The 16,463-nt window shown below is 48.6% G+C and overlaps 1 protein-coding gene across 1 annotated transcript; it reads right to left on the reverse strand.

Annotated features, from left to right (window-relative positions):
* Window positions 1-8,977: 8,977 nt before the first annotated feature.
* On the reverse strand, window positions 8,978-15,407 carry LOC136520591 (O-fucosyltransferase 7-like). The gene is made up of 11 exons (XM_066514143.1): window positions 14,738-15,407; window positions 14,516-14,615; window positions 14,349-14,416; window positions 11,381-11,469; window positions 11,124-11,304; window positions 10,891-11,019; window positions 10,657-10,790; window positions 10,346-10,559; window positions 10,071-10,255; window positions 9,877-9,972; window positions 8,978-9,793 (listed from the first exon to the last, which is right to left on the reverse strand). Exons 1-11 carry the CDS (start codon window positions 14,999-15,001, stop codon window positions 9,640-9,642), a joined length of 1,614 nt encoding a protein of 537 aa, XP_066370240.1. The 5' UTR covers window positions 15,002-15,407; the 3' UTR covers window positions 8,978-9,639.
* Window positions 15,408-16,463: the final 1,056 nt, after the last annotated feature.

Raw genomic sequence — 16,463 nt, forward strand, 5'->3', positions numbered from 1 at the left:
GGAAGGCAACGCTGAGGATGTGTCGGCTGAAGGCCTGACGCCCCGGTAGGCCGGGGCTCGGGCTTCGATCCTCGCCTCTGTCATAGCGTCTGCCACGATGAGGGTGATAGTTGCATCTGGCTCCCTCTCTTGGGTCATCGTAGGCACATCTGCGGGCGTCGAGGGTATTGCGTGCGTCATGGTTGCGGCTGAGACGCTGACGCACTAGGACCGTGGTGTGCTGCCTACTTCCTTGTGGTTCCTGGTGGACCAACACATCCCTACCAGGGCGTTCTAAGAGCGTGCACTGGCTAGCGTCGAGCTCGCGTCACCGAGACAATGAGGTCTTGGCCTGCTGTGCCGCCGCACGCTCGAGCAGCGTGCGAATCTCATGGTGGGCCTGATGATCCTTAGGCGTCATGGCCTCTAGAAGGCCATGGAGCAAGGCCACCACGGTGGTGATGTTATGGCTTGCCCGAGCAAAGTGAGGGAGGGCCTCATCGTCTACGATGATCCTTCGGTTCACATCACGGGCCATAGCGCGTGCACGCCCACCGTCTCCATGGCGCTCTATCTCCTGGTCGAGCTCTGCGCATTCTTGCTCGAGCTGGAGTCGTGCTTCCTATATCTCTCGGTGTCAGGCTTTAAGCTGCTCCACCGGCATGCGTGGCAGGGCCATTGTCTCCCTCTTGGCCTTGTCACCGAGGTCATTTGTTGGAGTAGCCTCCCCCTCATGGACACTTTCGACGTGCCCCTCGGGGGTACCCGCCATGAAGCATTCACGAGAGGGGTGATGGCTTCCCCTACTAGAGTCAGAGCCAGAGGGCGACCCTAGCTCCTCTACTAGGAGGTCATGGAAAGATTCCATGATGTGTTCGATCACCCCCATGAACTCGTTGTTCATAGGGGATGGGATCATGTGCTGTGCCACAAGGTGACTAACGGTCGCCGCGGCATTGCGGAGACTGAATGGAAGCACTATTGGGGCGCTTCATGTGGGGTGTTCTGGAGAGAGGGTGAGGCGGTGCGGGTCCTTCCTGGATGGTTGGGGTCCTAGGGAGATGCCGAGCTAGCACTCAAGCCTCCCATAGTTGAGGCTGATGAAGGGGAGAGGTTGGATGGTGACGTGAGCCAATGCCAACTCTCCTCCCACTGTGACGATGAAGTCCAGGTCACCGAAGCGCATGTGTGTGCTTGAGACCTAGCTGATTCCATGGCTAGCCATCCGTGGTCTGATGTTAATGTTGGAACACACAAAGGTCCCCTACCTAGCGCGCCAACTGTCGGTGTTTCGAGTAAACACCAACAAGTAAATTTGTATTATTGCGCGTTGGACCCGGATGATGTACTAAAAGACACAAGGTTTATACTAGTTCAGGCAGAATGTCCCTATGTCTAGTTTGCGGCTACTGCTCATGTTATTAGCACTGAAAGATTTGTAGTAGGGGTTACAAACGGGCCAGAGAGGGATAGGTCCCAAATCTCTGATGGAAAGGTTGAAAGGACTCTAAGAGCTTTGTTGCTGCTCAGCTGTGTGTTATGTGAGGCATGGTGTGTTCTATTGATCCATCCCTTTAGTGGGGTGCCCTGCCTTCCCTTTTATAGACTAAAGGGGAGTAGGGATTACATACAGGAGAAAGAAGAAAAACCAGAGGCAAAGAAGGTCCTTCGAAGGTGTTGGGTCCTCCTTTTGCGATGAGCCAGTCATGCTGACACGGCAGATGGTGCCAGGGATAGCTCTATGTTGGGCGTCTGCCATTGATGATGCCACGCTCTGGCTTGATTAGCAAGTGGTCATGTCCCATCCCGCCCCGACGGTTGGTGCGATGGACCGAGGTGTCGATCCTCGACCCTACGGGGAGTAGACGGCATAGTGACTGCACATCCATCACTATAGAGGACGCGAGTCTCCTCTTGGACCATAGCGGTTGTCATATGGTTCCGTCATGATCCACGTCCGAGGGCCAATGGTGGCGCCCACGACACTGTAAAACAAATGTCGGTGCCCACAACACTGTTTGGGCTCTGATATGCCCAGAAGGGCCTTAAAGCGCCCGTCTTGTCATATCCTATCGATACTTTCCTGTATGCATGCAGGGTATGGTCCTCGGTATTACGGTTGACTTGAGTGTCCTACCTTATCTACGCGCATAGTTATGAAGGAGCAGTGCATAGTCATCAGGCAAGGCGGAGCTTGCCCCCAGACGTCGAGCGAGATAGAGCTAGCCCCTAGACATCGGGCAATGCAGAGTCTGCTCCCAGATGTCGGGCGAGGCGGAGTCTACCCCCAGACATCGGGCGAGGTGGAGCCAACCCCCAGACATCAGGGGAGGCAGAGTCTGCCCTTGGACGTCGGGCGAGGCGGAGTCTGCCCCTAGACATCAGGTGAGGCGAAGCCAGCCCCCGGACGTCGGGGGAGGCGGAGTCTGCCCCCCGGACGTCGGGCGAGGCAGAGTCTGCCCCCAAACATTAGGTGAGGCGAAGCCAGCCCCCAGACATCGGGTGAGGTGGAGTCTGCTCCCAGACGTCGAGCGAGGCAGAGCTAGCCCTCGGACATCGGGCGAGGCGAAGTCTGCCCTTAGACATCGGGTGAGGCGGAGTCTGCCCTTAGATGTTGAGCGATGCAGAGTCTGCTCTTAGATATTGGGCAAGGCGGAGCCAGCCTCTAGACGAGGTGTAGTCTCGTTCTTGCCTGTTCGGAAGCATCAACGTTTAATGGTTATTAGCTCCTCCTCTTTGGGTACCCCAGTACTCAGTCCCCGACAACAAGCATGCCGACACTGAACTCATGGGGTATCCTGCTCTCGATATAATAGTTGTGATGCCTAGCTGCCACCACCAAATGGGAACATAGAAAGTGGTACTGCCTTTGTTTGCCACAAGTGCATTTGAAATCTTGGAGGATAACCACATGCATCCTCGACTCTCGGACCTCATCGTCGGATGTTGTACCATTCCTATGCTCGACCTAATAAGTCCCTATGGCGTGGTCAAAGCATGTAACCTCATGTGTGGTAGCCCTTTCATTTGCCTTCTCTAGGTGTGCCTTTGGTTTCGGAGCCCATATCTCTCCATCACTCCGCAACTTCAATGCATGGGCGTGTCTATCGTTGAACCAGGCAACAAGCTTATAGAAGGTGAATTGAACGATTGCATTCACGGGCATACCACGTATCCCCAATAGCAACTTATTGCACTGAAACTCGTACATCCATCCACCGGCATCGTGAGCTCTTGTCCATTTTTCCAAATCCCTCATCAAACATGTGAGCCATTGTCTACCTTCTACATTTGATGCGGTTCTGACCTGCTCCAACTTTTTCTAAAAGTACTTGTCCTCAAGCTGTCGAGAAGCCTCCTGGAACAGATCAAAGTATCCTTCACACCATCCTTCTGGAGTAGATTCTTGGCAAGGTGCCAAGTACACCAACGATGGTGCAAAGGTGCATACCCCTCTATCTACTCTCGCACGTCATTAAGTATGCCCTAGTGCCTATCAAATATGATGCCAACCTCCTTGCCAGGCCCAACCACATGTATCCGGGCTAGCCTCAAGAACCATCCCCAACTGTCATTGTTCTCCTTCTCAACCAAAGCAAATGCCAAAGGAACCAACTTATTGTTCGCATCACAGGATATGGCTATAAGAAGTGTGCCTTAGTATTTGCCAATCAAGAATGTACCATCAATGGAGAAGATGGGACGACAGTGCCTAAAGGCCTCGACACACTGAGGGAAGCACCAAAAAGCACGGAAGAATATCTACCTCCCATCCTTCCATGCATTTGGTTTTGGGATATACTCATAATGCATGCCTATATTCACCACTTTGATTACATTGAAGAGTACTGGCAACTGCTCGTACCCATCCTCCTAGTCCTCATATATCATCTTCCACGCTCACTGCTTAGCCCTCCAAGCTTTACCATAAGTTATCACATAACCTCCATATAATGCCTCAACGGTCCTGATAATTGTTCTAACCATCATGTTAGGTTCTCCCTGCAATATTCCCATCAACCGCTTAGCAATGAGGGTAGATGTCCACTGTCGATGCTTCAGTGTTAGCTCATGGTCAGCACAATTGTGTGGCCCAACAACTTTTGTGATCTTCCACTTTCCGATGACCTTTTGCTTCCTTGCACAAACCCTCCACAGGCAGCGTTCCTTGTCACACACAACTATGTAACGGCACTCCGCATATGAATGCAAGACCTTATAAGGTCTCTTTCGTATCACTACAAATGCCTACAACCACCTCTTCAATGCAGGGAGGTCCTTGAATACCCTCCCATTCTCAATTACCATGTTAGGGCTAGCCTTAGGAGCTTCTAGGAGCTCATCATCACGTCCTTCTACACATGCCTGATTGGAATGAGCAAGATCGCTGAACTCGTGAACTCTTGGATCACGGCGGTCGGGAAAGATACGCCTCAGCATCTCAACATCACTCTCTGTCAGCTCTCCAATGGGGCGATCATCATTAGAATCAAGAGCCCTTGCCATCTCATATGACTCTAAATCATTCATAATTTCAATACTATTAGAGCCACAGAATCCAACTCTACAGTGCACTTACACAGCAACAGGGGGTACATCCACATTCTCAGGAATATCTCCTGCAACATAAGTAGAGAAATGAGGAAAGAATAAAATAAATGGATGTAAGGACAAGGGTAAGCTCCCAATAACCATGCAGTTAAGACACTTACTTGAATGATTCTGTGTCAAAGGGATCTCATGAGGAGGATCTGCCACAACAACATGAGTCTGACAAGCATCTCCAACTACCGCATTAGGGGCAGATTGACCATCGGGAATCATAGGTGCAACCTCCACATCCATATTAGGTTCCAGGACGGGAGGGTCGATGTGTGCCTGCTGACCCATTGGTGGGGAAAACCCATGAGGGATGGGATCAACTAACACCCGACGCACAACCACGTCCAAACATTGCAGCTGGCTCTTTAGAGCCAATCTCACATAGTTCTCCCACTGATCCGCACACCCAAATGGGATCATTCGCCTAAGGATGTTGGGAGGAGAACCTAGGTGCAGTACACCCTCAACTGCAATGCCATCATCTCCAAGGCAATAAAGCTCCTCCCGAGCCCTTGTAACTATCTCACTAAATGAAGGCCTATCATTGAATAGCATAGGCACGCTTTGCATGTCAACAAACTCAACATATCCATAGCGATCGTATTCAACGGTGCCTCCATGATATATGGTCACTAGGTTGTTCATCTAGTTCAAACACATAACGAAACACATGTCCTTTAGTCCAAATTAGACGATAGATAGTACCTAACAAGTACTTTCTAACTACAAACTAAGTAAATAAGATAATAACTACCTACATAGATATAGTGTACTCACTAAATAGCTAGATCCTATTTAGTTAACTAAATATATAACTACCTATCTAAGTAGCTATCTAACTATATGTATATACCTATGTATCTATGTTTCTATCTATCTACATATCTATCTCACTAGATCACTAACTAAATCAACTATCTGAGTCATCACATTAACAAGTAAATAACAAATATCAAAACTACTACACTACAATCAAAGCTAACTAAGTATGTACATTGCATATTCACAATTTTTACCTTTCCAACGACTGAGTCACGGACGTCGACGGAGTCACAGCGGACGCCGGGCGTGGGTGAGGCCGACGAGCAGCAGCAGCACTACTTGCCGGTCATGTCAAAAGTGAAAGGGGACCGTTATGCCTAAGAGGGGGGTGAATTAGGCAACTTAAAACTCTAACACTAAACTATGGCCTCTTTTTCTACCCTTAGCAAAACCTATGCAAAAGATAAATATCTAAATGTGCAACTACGATTTTGCTAGTATGTTGCTATCTCTACCACAAAAGGAGTTATGCAACCTAGGTTCCAAACCTATCAGCTAGCCGATCACTAAGCTAGGAAAGTAAAGCACACACTAAGATTGCAATGTAAATGCGAAAGCTAAAGAGTAAGGTAGAGATATGAAAACTCCCGTCGATGACTTTGGTATTTTTACCGAGGTATCGAGAAGCGTGCAAGCTTCCCCCTAGTCCTCGTTGGAGCCCCTCGCAAGGGCCAAGCTCCCGGTCGGGTAACTCCGTGGATAGCCCCGGGCCTTCCCCACGTGCAAGTGGGTCTCCGGTGTGCCTTCTGGCAAGCCTCTTCCGGACCGCTCCCTGCCGTCTTCACTATCAAGCTTACGGCCGAACCGCCGCGGGCCTTGTTCCCTTCGGTACACGGTGGCGGCCACACCACAAACACGGTTGGTGTGATCTCGTAAGACTACAAGCCCCTTCGATGTACAACAATGGTGCGCGCAAGCACCGAGTGGTAAGAGGTATGCAAACCTCACTAAACATTAGGCCTAAACCTAGAGCAAGCGCATAAGCGGTGATCTAATCAACCTTAGCACTTCACAAAGCATCTACGCTAATCACCTAATGAATCACTAAGCACTATGCAATTGAAGATCACTAAAATAGTATATCAACACCCTTGGTATGTTTCCTTAGCTCCACTCTACTCAAATGGCCGGTTGGGGGGTCTATTTATAAGCCCCACTGAGAAAGTAGCCGTTGGGGGTGAAACCCAGCTTTCTGCTACTGATCGGACGCTGCTGTCGTCCTGACCGGACGCGTCCGGTCACTCACAACGGTCACTTGGTCTTCGGCGCGATCAACTAATCGGACGCTGATGGTGTCCGGTCGCAACTGCGCCGCTCTGGAACCTCTCTGGACTCGATCGGACGCTGCAGTTTCTACATCCGGACGATCACCCTCTAGCGTCCGATCAGTGCTGAGCTATTGTCGCGACAGTGGATAGTGTCATCGTCGCGTCCGATCACTTGAATCCTCAGTGTCCGGTCGCTGCTGCTGATGCTTGCCGTTGCCGAGCATCTTGATCGGACGTGTCCCGTCACTATAAGGGCCTCGTCCGGTCACCTCTGTGAAGCTCGTTTCTTCACGATCTTGCGTTCGGCTCGGTTCTTATCTTCGTGCTTGGACTTTTCTTGATATCTTGGATCTTCTCTTGTGCTTCTAGGCTCTTGCTTAAGGTGTTGATCATTGGATCATCACGTCGTCTTCGTCCAAGTCACGTCTTACATCCTATTGAACTACAAAACAATCACTTGCAAATTCATTAGTCTAATTTAGTTGTGTTGGTCATCAAACATTAAAATCCAAAGTAAATGGGTTTAGGGTCCATTTTCCTTACAAAAAGCATAGGCATTTGCCAGCACAGTAGCATATACATTCAGGCAAGAACAAAGTTTCATTGAATATAAATAATACAAATTAAAAGGCACTTGACCATTTATGATGAAGCAAAGGTTCACGGAATCACAAAGTGTAGTCTTCCAAACCAGGAACATCATCCTCTCCCGTGACCATGTCTGTCCAATATCAACCATGGGTCCATCCTACAATAATTCAATGCTTAATTCATGTACATGAAAAATATTTGTACTGGATCAGAGATCAGGAAATGAAAAAAATAGCAGTTTCATCAAAAGCACTGGCATTTGCCAGCCATCTGTAGCACAATCATGTCAACCAATCATTCAGCCATTCAGCAGCACATGTATCAAAACCAGCCGGCCATTAGTATGAGGAAAAAATTTAGTACAGCACAGTGCCATGCTGCCTCCTCTATCCCCTCAGCAGGTACAGTAGCATACACACCGGCACAGTAGCATATACATTCAAGCAAGAATAGCAGTTTCATCAAAAAAATAAATAGCAATTCCAAAAAAAAATAGCAGGCAGCTGCTAGCCATGGCAGGCTGAGGCAGCAGGCAGCCACGGCCAGGCGGACACAGCCAGGGCGCCCGCGAACCTGGCTGTCCGCCACTCTGATTGGATCGCGGGCATAGGCTAGAGGGAAAAGCCCCGGTCTGGAGCACTCGACTCTGATCAGATCGTTGGGTGCTGCTCTCCGCGAAGACTAGGCCCTCTACGCCTCCGCCGGCCTCCACGACAAGACCCAGGTGGCCAATCCCGGTGGCAGCCAATCACGGTGGCGGCAGCATGGATAACCCTATGAACGGCAAAACAACTAAATGGAGAAGTAGATCTATGGAGTTTACCTCTTGGTCGGCGGCGGCGAAGATCCTCTGCCCTCGACGAACGTAGCAGTAGATCGATGGAGCCTCTGCTATGGCGCTAAGGAGACAGCGCGGGAATTTATACGGGAAGCACGAGAAGGAGCGGGAATGAGGATATGCGCGCGACGGAGCAGCGCGTATTTTTATACGCGGTCACGGTGATTTTGCGAAGTGCGGAAAGATGGGGAAGAGATATGGGGAACTCTTGAAGACTAGTTTTTCTCTTTTTTCCCAAATTCCAAAGATGAGGAAGGGATATGGGGCACTCTTGGAGATGCTCTGACATTAGTGAAATTCCATTTGGGTTCTCACTTCTCAAATTGGAACACGCCACAGATTGCGTCAGGGCTCGCCATGGTCATCTGCTTCTGCTTGAGATTTTGCTCTGACGAGGTTTTTTCGATGGTAATGACGATGATAAGAGAAATTACAGAGTGGGACAGTAGTTGTTTATCGGAATCTATATGGTTCATGTTCTTTCTGGTTTTGCATTGCCCATTGTTGGACTGATCGTATGGCTGGGACAGTAGTTGTTTATCGGAATCGATATGGTTCATGTTCTTTTGGGTTTAGCATTGCCCATTATTAGACTGATCTTATGGCTGAGACTCGTTCGTTGTTCTCAACTGCAACTTGGTGCTTAGTGTTAATCCACGAAGTGTCAATCCATGATCTAGGATGGAAACATACGTCGAGTCTCTGGGCTTCCACCTGCTTGAGAAATCGAAATCGAAATGTTAGAATGTGATTATCGATCTCCCATTGCGATGTAAACTACACTGGCTCATTGCTTTATAAAGTGCACCACGCAAGAAATGCCAAATCGATTTGTGTTGTGGCGAAAGAATTTAGATAAGAATCTTTGATGTTACAGAATAGAGATGGGTACCAACTACTGCATTTCGTACCAAAATGTGCTCTTTATCTAATAAAATCAGAAGAACGCCAACACATTCATTCCAATTTAACTACAGAAAGTTCAGGAACTAGCTCAGATCCACTCCCATTACAAAGTGTCCAGGGTACCAGTTCATCCTTCTACTAAAAAAGGTGGGCTGAAGATGACGATCACAGGAATAATTAGCAAAAAATGCGAGTTCCCTTGCTAATCAGACTGAAACCTATTATATGGGCGGAAGTGCACTCAATGCCCAATTGCCCATATACGAGTTAAACGTTTGTCAAGCTGCTCCTGTAATTCTATCTCTCTCTATTTATTACTATCATCTACTTACAAGCAATTGAGATGATTATCCCAATCAAAATCACACGACTTCTCTATAGCCCTATACACCTGCTTCCACCTCCAGCTGTTCTGACTTCTAACAAGCCCAACCATGCCAGTACTTCAGCGGTTCAGCCACAGCTGGACGATGGCTTGTGCCAACGGATGGTTAGCGTATGATGTCAGCTACACAGAAGTTCTGATCAGTGTGGATTTGTCAGTGTGCACCTTACTACGTGTTTCTTAATTTCTTTCTATGTACACTGGAATCACACCCAGGGATCTGCTAGGATGATGATTAGTTCCGTGGCTTAGATGCTGCCAAGAGAATCATCGCTGGCTGGAGACCCTGGTTGACACAGGCAGTCAGGAAAAGGGTTCTCATAAAATGCCTCTTCTGACCTAAATCTGTCTTTGCCCTTTGTTCCTGAGACCGGACCTTTTCGTTTCCGTGGAGAGCCTTGTCTGAAGTATAGAACAAGAACAAAAATAAGGAACAAACACACATCAGTGTCTTTTAGTTGTCATGCATATCATCAGTTTAATACCTTTTCTGGTGGATGTCTATTATCCTTTGCGATAGCCTCTCCCCTTCCTTTAGTAATCCACTACCAACTTTGTCAAACAATCGAACTAGTGCTTTCCTGGACCAAAGAAAGAAGATGATAAGATGCATAACGAAAAAGTAGAACAAATTGTGAGGACAGTGAGAAGTGAGAAATGCAGTGGTTTGTGATTGTACCTGTCAGGACTGATTGTCTTCCTATGGCCAAGGAAACGCCTGTGACCTGCAACAGCCCGTGCCATGTTCCCCGAATAAGATGGAATAAAGACATCACTCTCCACTGAAACAATATAATCTAAAGCTGCCATTTGAGCAGCATATTGGCTGAAAGGCCGCAACTCCTCAGCTGAGGCAAGTTTTTCCTGCAATGGAGCACACGACATATGTCAAAGTGGCAACTTAAGAAAATTGTATTAAAGGTTACATAACAAATGGAATGATAGTTGCTCTACCTTGTTCATCAGAATAGGGAACCTTGATTGTAAATCAACCATATGTGATTCACCTCCATATATTTCCCCTGCAGCTATGTAGACTGGGGTGCTTGATGGATACCCTAGCCCAGAAAGAAACATGCCGACTTCCTTTGGTGTCAAGGGGCAGTACCCGTGGGATCTTTGTTCTAATGGATCAATGTCCTTCACCTTCCAGTAGGTTGTGTTTTCTCTGTAGATACAGGAGCAGAATTAGATTCAACAGCTGGTAACATCTACTGCTGTTAAAATACAAGCAAGACAGTGTAAATAAACCATAAAGGCCTTGCCTGATCATTGCAAGTTCTTCTGATTCTGTCTGTGATAAACCATATGTGCAGCCACTAAAGGCAAGCATATCCTTCTCATAGCGCAAATGCAAAGCAATATACGGCCCAAATGACCTCATCCTCTCCACCAATAGCTGGAAGAAAATCAGTTAATCTTTGCTTATCTAAACAACACTTGTATTCATTTCAGAGAAATTAATGATCGAGATGGGAAGATATGAGAGAATGATTTACTTTGCCTAGAGCTTCAATTGGGGGAGCAAATCTCAGTGATTGGAAAAAGGCCCAACAACGAAGCTTCTGAATGTCAGGAGGAAGATGGTTGTTTGCAAGGCGGGAATCTGACTTAGCAGCTCGAATGACCTAGTACAAATCATCGATCAGTATCACAGCTCCAAACGTTGCATTAGTAATCACTGCTTAGAATTGGCTAGTATGGAAGTGCACAGTGGTGATTGAATTCAGACCTGGCGATGGTCCCACAGTGGAGAGATCTCATCCTCATAATAATCTACTCCAGACCAACTCTTGAAGTACCTAACAGACTTTGGAGCTTTCACCAACTCCTTTGGCAGTTTTTTCTCAACTTTCACATCATTAGCTAAAGAATTTATGAAGTGTTCTTCATCAAAGACATCTGAAAAGTTGCTGATATTAAAAAGTGGTCTCATCAGTCTCAGATCAGTTCATGGAAGGCTGAAAATAAACCCAGTATATGACCTACCTTTTGTCATGCCAAAATGATTTCTTATCAAGCTCTGGAATGATGAGTGTAGCATTAAGTACGCGCGCAACTGCCACCATATCACTGATCTGCCATAAGAATAAGAATGTTCTATTAAAAAGGAGACAAACATTTGAGGGATTTTGCGTCTATAGTGAAGCTACCCATGATTATTCATTAGCAACACAAATCTACAGTAAACAAAGCGCAGCAGTAAATAAACAATAAAGAAACATTCCCCTTTCTATACCCAAATCACATGAAGCTGATGTTAAGGAAATTAGGAAAAGTACCAATTGGCAAAACAAAACAAAAAAAGGTTTCAGTTATCTTAACCATAATTAATTAAGGGAACCTAAAGAAAAAATAGCAAATTCTCCTAATTCTTTAAAGTCAAGTACAACTAAAACACTACTAGTAGTTAATCTCAGTTATCTAACAATCTGCATGCACAAGCAGAGTGTAACTGCTTTTGGTCTCCCCTAATAAAACAAACAACTTTCTTTATCCTGCTATGAAGAAAAAAACAAGATAATGACTGAAGCTTGGCATGGATATGACAGAGGCACATCCAAACAAGTGTCATTTATCAGAATCCGAAAAAAGAAAATGAGCATGATACTCAATACCAAGCACCAGCCAAAGAAATTGGGTTATTTGGATTCATGCCATTATAATTTTCGATGTTTGGAGAAACGCCATTACTATTCGCTTATTTTGAAGCATGCCATTACAATTCTTCGTTTCCCACAAAAATGCCACTGAATACGTATGGACACAGCCTGAGCCCAGCTGCAGGCGTATACGAAGACGTATACTTCATCTCCCCTGTCACTGACACGCGGGCCCCACATGTCATCTTCTTCTTCCTCTCCTCATCTCTCCCTCCGGCTCTCTCTCTCCATCCCGACGCGGCCACGGCGGGCGCTGCCGGCAGCGGCGAGGAGCTCCTCCAGGTACTCAGCACCGAGGTCCTCCAGCTCCACGACGAAGCGCTACTGCTCGGCTGCCGCGGCGGCGGCGGCGTTCTTGACCTTGCTCGTTCCCGACACCGCGTCGTTCGCTGACGCCGCCGCCACCAGAAGCTCGGATTTCTTGCGCTGCTTCTTCTTGGAGTGTCGCGACTTGAGCGCCAGCACGGGCGAGCCTCCCGCGGAGGCACCAGCCGCGCCGCCGCCGCCCAGCGCGAGCGCTCGGAGTGACTCCTGCGCGCACTCCACGGGGAAGTTGAGCGCGGCGGCGGAGCCCTAGGCGGACACGGCCGCCTGGTCATAGGCCATCACGGCGGCCTCAGCGCTGTCGAAGTTCCGCCGTTCTCCTCCCCCACGGCCGCCTCCGCACCCTGATGAACGCACCCTTGCTAGGCGCCGCCTGCCTCACGTCGGCAACTGCCGACACAGAGGCCTCGTCATCCGCGGCGCGCCAGGGCGGGCGCGACCGGAGCCGTGGGTGAGGAGAGGTCTCGCATGGGTTTGGGATCTGGGAATCCGAGGAGTCGCGGTTGTGGGAAGGCGAAGGAGGGAGGAGTTGCGGCGTTGGGGAAGGAGGGGCGCGACATGGAGCCGGCGGCAGCTAGGGAGGCGGCCCGAGCGTCGTGACCCCGCGCGCCGCGGGCGAGCAGCCGGCGACGGGAGCGCCACAGCCGAGCAGCAGGACGCGGCCGGCGCGGAGCTCACCGCCCGGGCGGCGCGCCGAGGACGCGGCCTGACCGACGTGCTGCTGCTCGCCCGCTTGCTCGCCCGCGGCGTGCTGCTGCTGCTGCTCGCGGGCTGCCGGCGTGCTGCTGCTGCTGCTGCTCGCCGTGGCCGTGGCCGCGTCGGGATGGAGAGAGAGAGGAGGAGAGGAGGAAGAAGAAGATGACATGTGGGGCCCGCGTGTCAGTGACATGGGTGATGAAGTATACGTCTTCGTATACGCCTGCAGTTGGACCCAGGCTGTGTCCATACGTATTCAGTGGTATTTTTGTGGGAAACGAAGAATTATAATGGCATGCTTCAAAATAGGCGAATAATAATGGCGTTTCCCCAAACATCGAAAATTATAATGGCATGAATCCAAATAAGGCTATGTTTAGTTCGCGAAATGAAAATTTTGGGATGTCACATTGGATGTTTCGGGGATGTCGGAAGGGGTTTTCGGATACTAATAAAAAAAACTAATTACATAGCTCGCCTGGAAACTCCGAGACGAATTTATTAAGCCTAATTAATCCATCATTAGCGCATGTTAGTTACTGTAGCACTTATGGCTAATCATGGACCAATTAGTCTTAAAACATTCGTCTTGCGATTTCCAACCAAACTGTGCAATTAGTTTTTTTTCGTCTATATTTAATACTCCATGCATGTGCCGCAAGATTCGATGTAATAGTTTGGAGCGAAAATTTTTGGGAACTAAACCAGGCCTAACCCAAAGAAATTTGGAATGGCAACGAGACAACATCCACCCACCAACCATTCTCAGGAGTAATAAGCACTCTATCTTTGACGCAGTTGAGCCATTCAATCTGTGTCGCTGATAACTCAGTTAACAAAATACTAATTGGGAAACAGACAGCTTACTTTCAATCACCATATACAGCTTAATCAAGCACATCTGACATCACTAAGAAAGAGTGGAACATTAGCAACAGAACACCAACTGCACGTGATTAAAGCACCAAAGGACTGCTCAGTCCCACAGACTGAGTTAGGAGAAGCACATTGAAAGAGCACCAAAGGCGAAAAAGAGCACCAAAAATATATATGCAAAAAAAGCAAAGCTGCTATTGATGGGTGCCACTGTCAACTCTGATCAAACACCCCACATGCCCGAACGACAATATTCTCCCACGCTTTTTTTTTTTGGGTGGGTGGGGGGTATTAGCCCTCCCCACTCAAGTCAACACATCTAATGCAAATCAATCAATGAATATCTTCGGTCATCAGTAAGGCAAGTGATAAATTTCGACCAGGACGGTCCAGCTTACCCCAGCGCGCATCTGGTTGAGTCCTCCATTGGTGTGTACGAGCAAGTACCCCCTCGACACCACCGGGCCTGCAATGCAAGATGAACGAAATCAGAGCTGCGCACAAGAATTTGGACCACGAGGCGAGAAATCGATGTCGGGGCGAAGTGTGCCAATAATGCGCGTACTTCTGTACTCCGGTGACGGCGCCACGCAGGGCACGAACCGCCGTGCCGGCGCCGGCAGCCACAGCCTCTTCCCCGCCGCGTCGTCCGCCACGCCGTCCAGCTGTCAAATCTAGAGATTAATCCCGGCGTCATAGGCTCCCGTGAATTCAAAAAAGACAAAACAAAGAAAGCAACAGCGGCGGCAATTAGCAGCAAAACAGCATCCGTGGGAGAATCGATCACCTTTCGTGGCGACGCGAGCTGCGGCGGTGCGAACTCCTGCTCCCACCGCAGCTCCTCGATCTCCCGCGGCTGCGAGAGGCGGTAGGGCGCGCCGGAGGAGGCGGAGGAGGGCGCGGCGAGGCCGGAGACGTGGAGCGCGACGGCGAGCAGCGCGGCGGCGGCGGTGACGGTGGCGCCCGCGGCTGCGAGGGAGAGCAGCCACCACCGCAGCGCGGCACGCCGCGCCGCCGCGCCCGCGGGCCTCACCTTCCGGCGCGCCGGCATCTCATCCGCCCGCCTAGGAGAAACACTCCTCCCCTCTCGCCTCTAGCGATCGATGGCGACGCGGCGGCGGCTAATTGGACGCCCCGGCGCGGCAGTGCGCGGGGTTATTCGACTCTGCCTCGACCGGGCGACGGAGGGAAGCCCTTGCCGCGATGCCCTTTTTCTCTCGGCGCGTGATAGCGTGCAGAGCCCTCAACGACGCGGTAAGGGTGGGAGAGGGAGGGAGGAGGGGTTTATTTGACGGGGAGCGGAGGGGCAATGGCGTTCACCACCCTTCCGGTCCGGGGATGCGGCGCGGCGCGGCCCGCCTTGTGCTTCTCTCTGCTTCCTGGGGCCAGGGGGTGGGGTGTGGAGGCATGTACAGGTTGAAGGTTGAAGAGGCTAAGGTCGAGGCTTCATGGTGGTTTAGCGCAAGCGCAAACCAATTAGCCACATTTTTAGTGCAGCCTTTTCCGGTGTTAAAGAGCCATGCTATATTGCTATTGTAAATTCAATTTGACAGTATTATGAATGCAGGGGCAACTATCTCATTACATATGACAAACTGAATGCAAGTGGAGATAGAACTTTAGTAGAGTTTAGATTTTTATAAGATATATAGAGAGAGATATAGATGTAGATTACAATATCGTCATATTACGCATTAATTAATATATAAAAAATAACACTGCTATCTCAATGCTCATGTATACATAATTAAGTAGCATGCATGCAGCTATACATGTGAGGACTCTCCAGATAGATAAGAGATGTGTAGTGAAATTATTGTGCACTCTAAGGGTTACTATGATAAGTTTTGCCAATCAATTTTTCAATGTTAGAGCCTATTTGATACGAGAGCTAATTGCTAGTTAGCTATTTTAAACTAAAATTAGCCATAGTGTATATAAACGAAGAGCTAATAGGTGGGCAAATGATTTAGACAAGTCTTCAACTATTTGTTATATAAACTAGCTTGCCAACCTCTGTTAATTTAAGCTAATTTTTAACCTAACTTATAACTTGTCCTAGCGATTACAAACTAGTATAATTGGGTTATCGTCTCTATGTCACTAATTGTGACAGTCATTTGCTTTTAATATATATATATATATATTGCGAATTACACAAATACAGGCGTGGACGCTCAACATGCACAGACACTCATCCCTATGAATACACGTGCGCAAACCCTATCCTTATGAGCACCTCCGAAAGACTACGCTGACACATCTCGAGATTGATGAAGTCAGCACAGGCGTCTCGTTGTCGACGGGAACGTTGCCTACCACTTAAAACATAACGCCGTTAAATCCTAGAATAAATCTAGGAAAATACGAGCACACGTGTCAAGTCGAGAGCTTAGACCCGGATAGACAGGTTCTGTATTGTGGCACCGATAACTTCTTTCCTTTTTTGAGCATAAGATTCAAGCAAACATTTTGCAAGCTATAATTTTGATATATTTTTTGTTTGCGGTAAA

The sequence above is a fragment of the Miscanthus floridulus genome, chromosome 18 (genome assembly GCF_019320115.1).
Source record: "Miscanthus floridulus cultivar M001 chromosome 18, ASM1932011v1, whole genome shotgun sequence".
NCBI classification, from domain to species: domain Eukaryota; kingdom Viridiplantae; phylum Streptophyta; class Magnoliopsida; order Poales; family Poaceae; genus Miscanthus; species Miscanthus floridulus.

Excerpts from the sequence above, each read along its gene's own strand:
- LOC136520591 (XM_066514143.1), bottom strand. The coding sequence starts at position 15,001 with ATGCCGGCGCGCCGGAAGGTGAGGCCCGCGGGCGCGGCGGCGCGGCGT. Across the intron at positions 10,256-10,345 it reads TCCCTATTCTGATGAACAAG|GAAAAACTTGCCTCAGCTGA; the intron begins GTAGAGCAACTA and ends GCTCCATTGCAG. Across the intron at positions 9,794-9,876 it reads ATAGACATCCACCAGAAAAG|ACAAGGCTCTCCACGGAAAC; the intron begins GTATTAAACTGA and ends TCTATACTTCAG.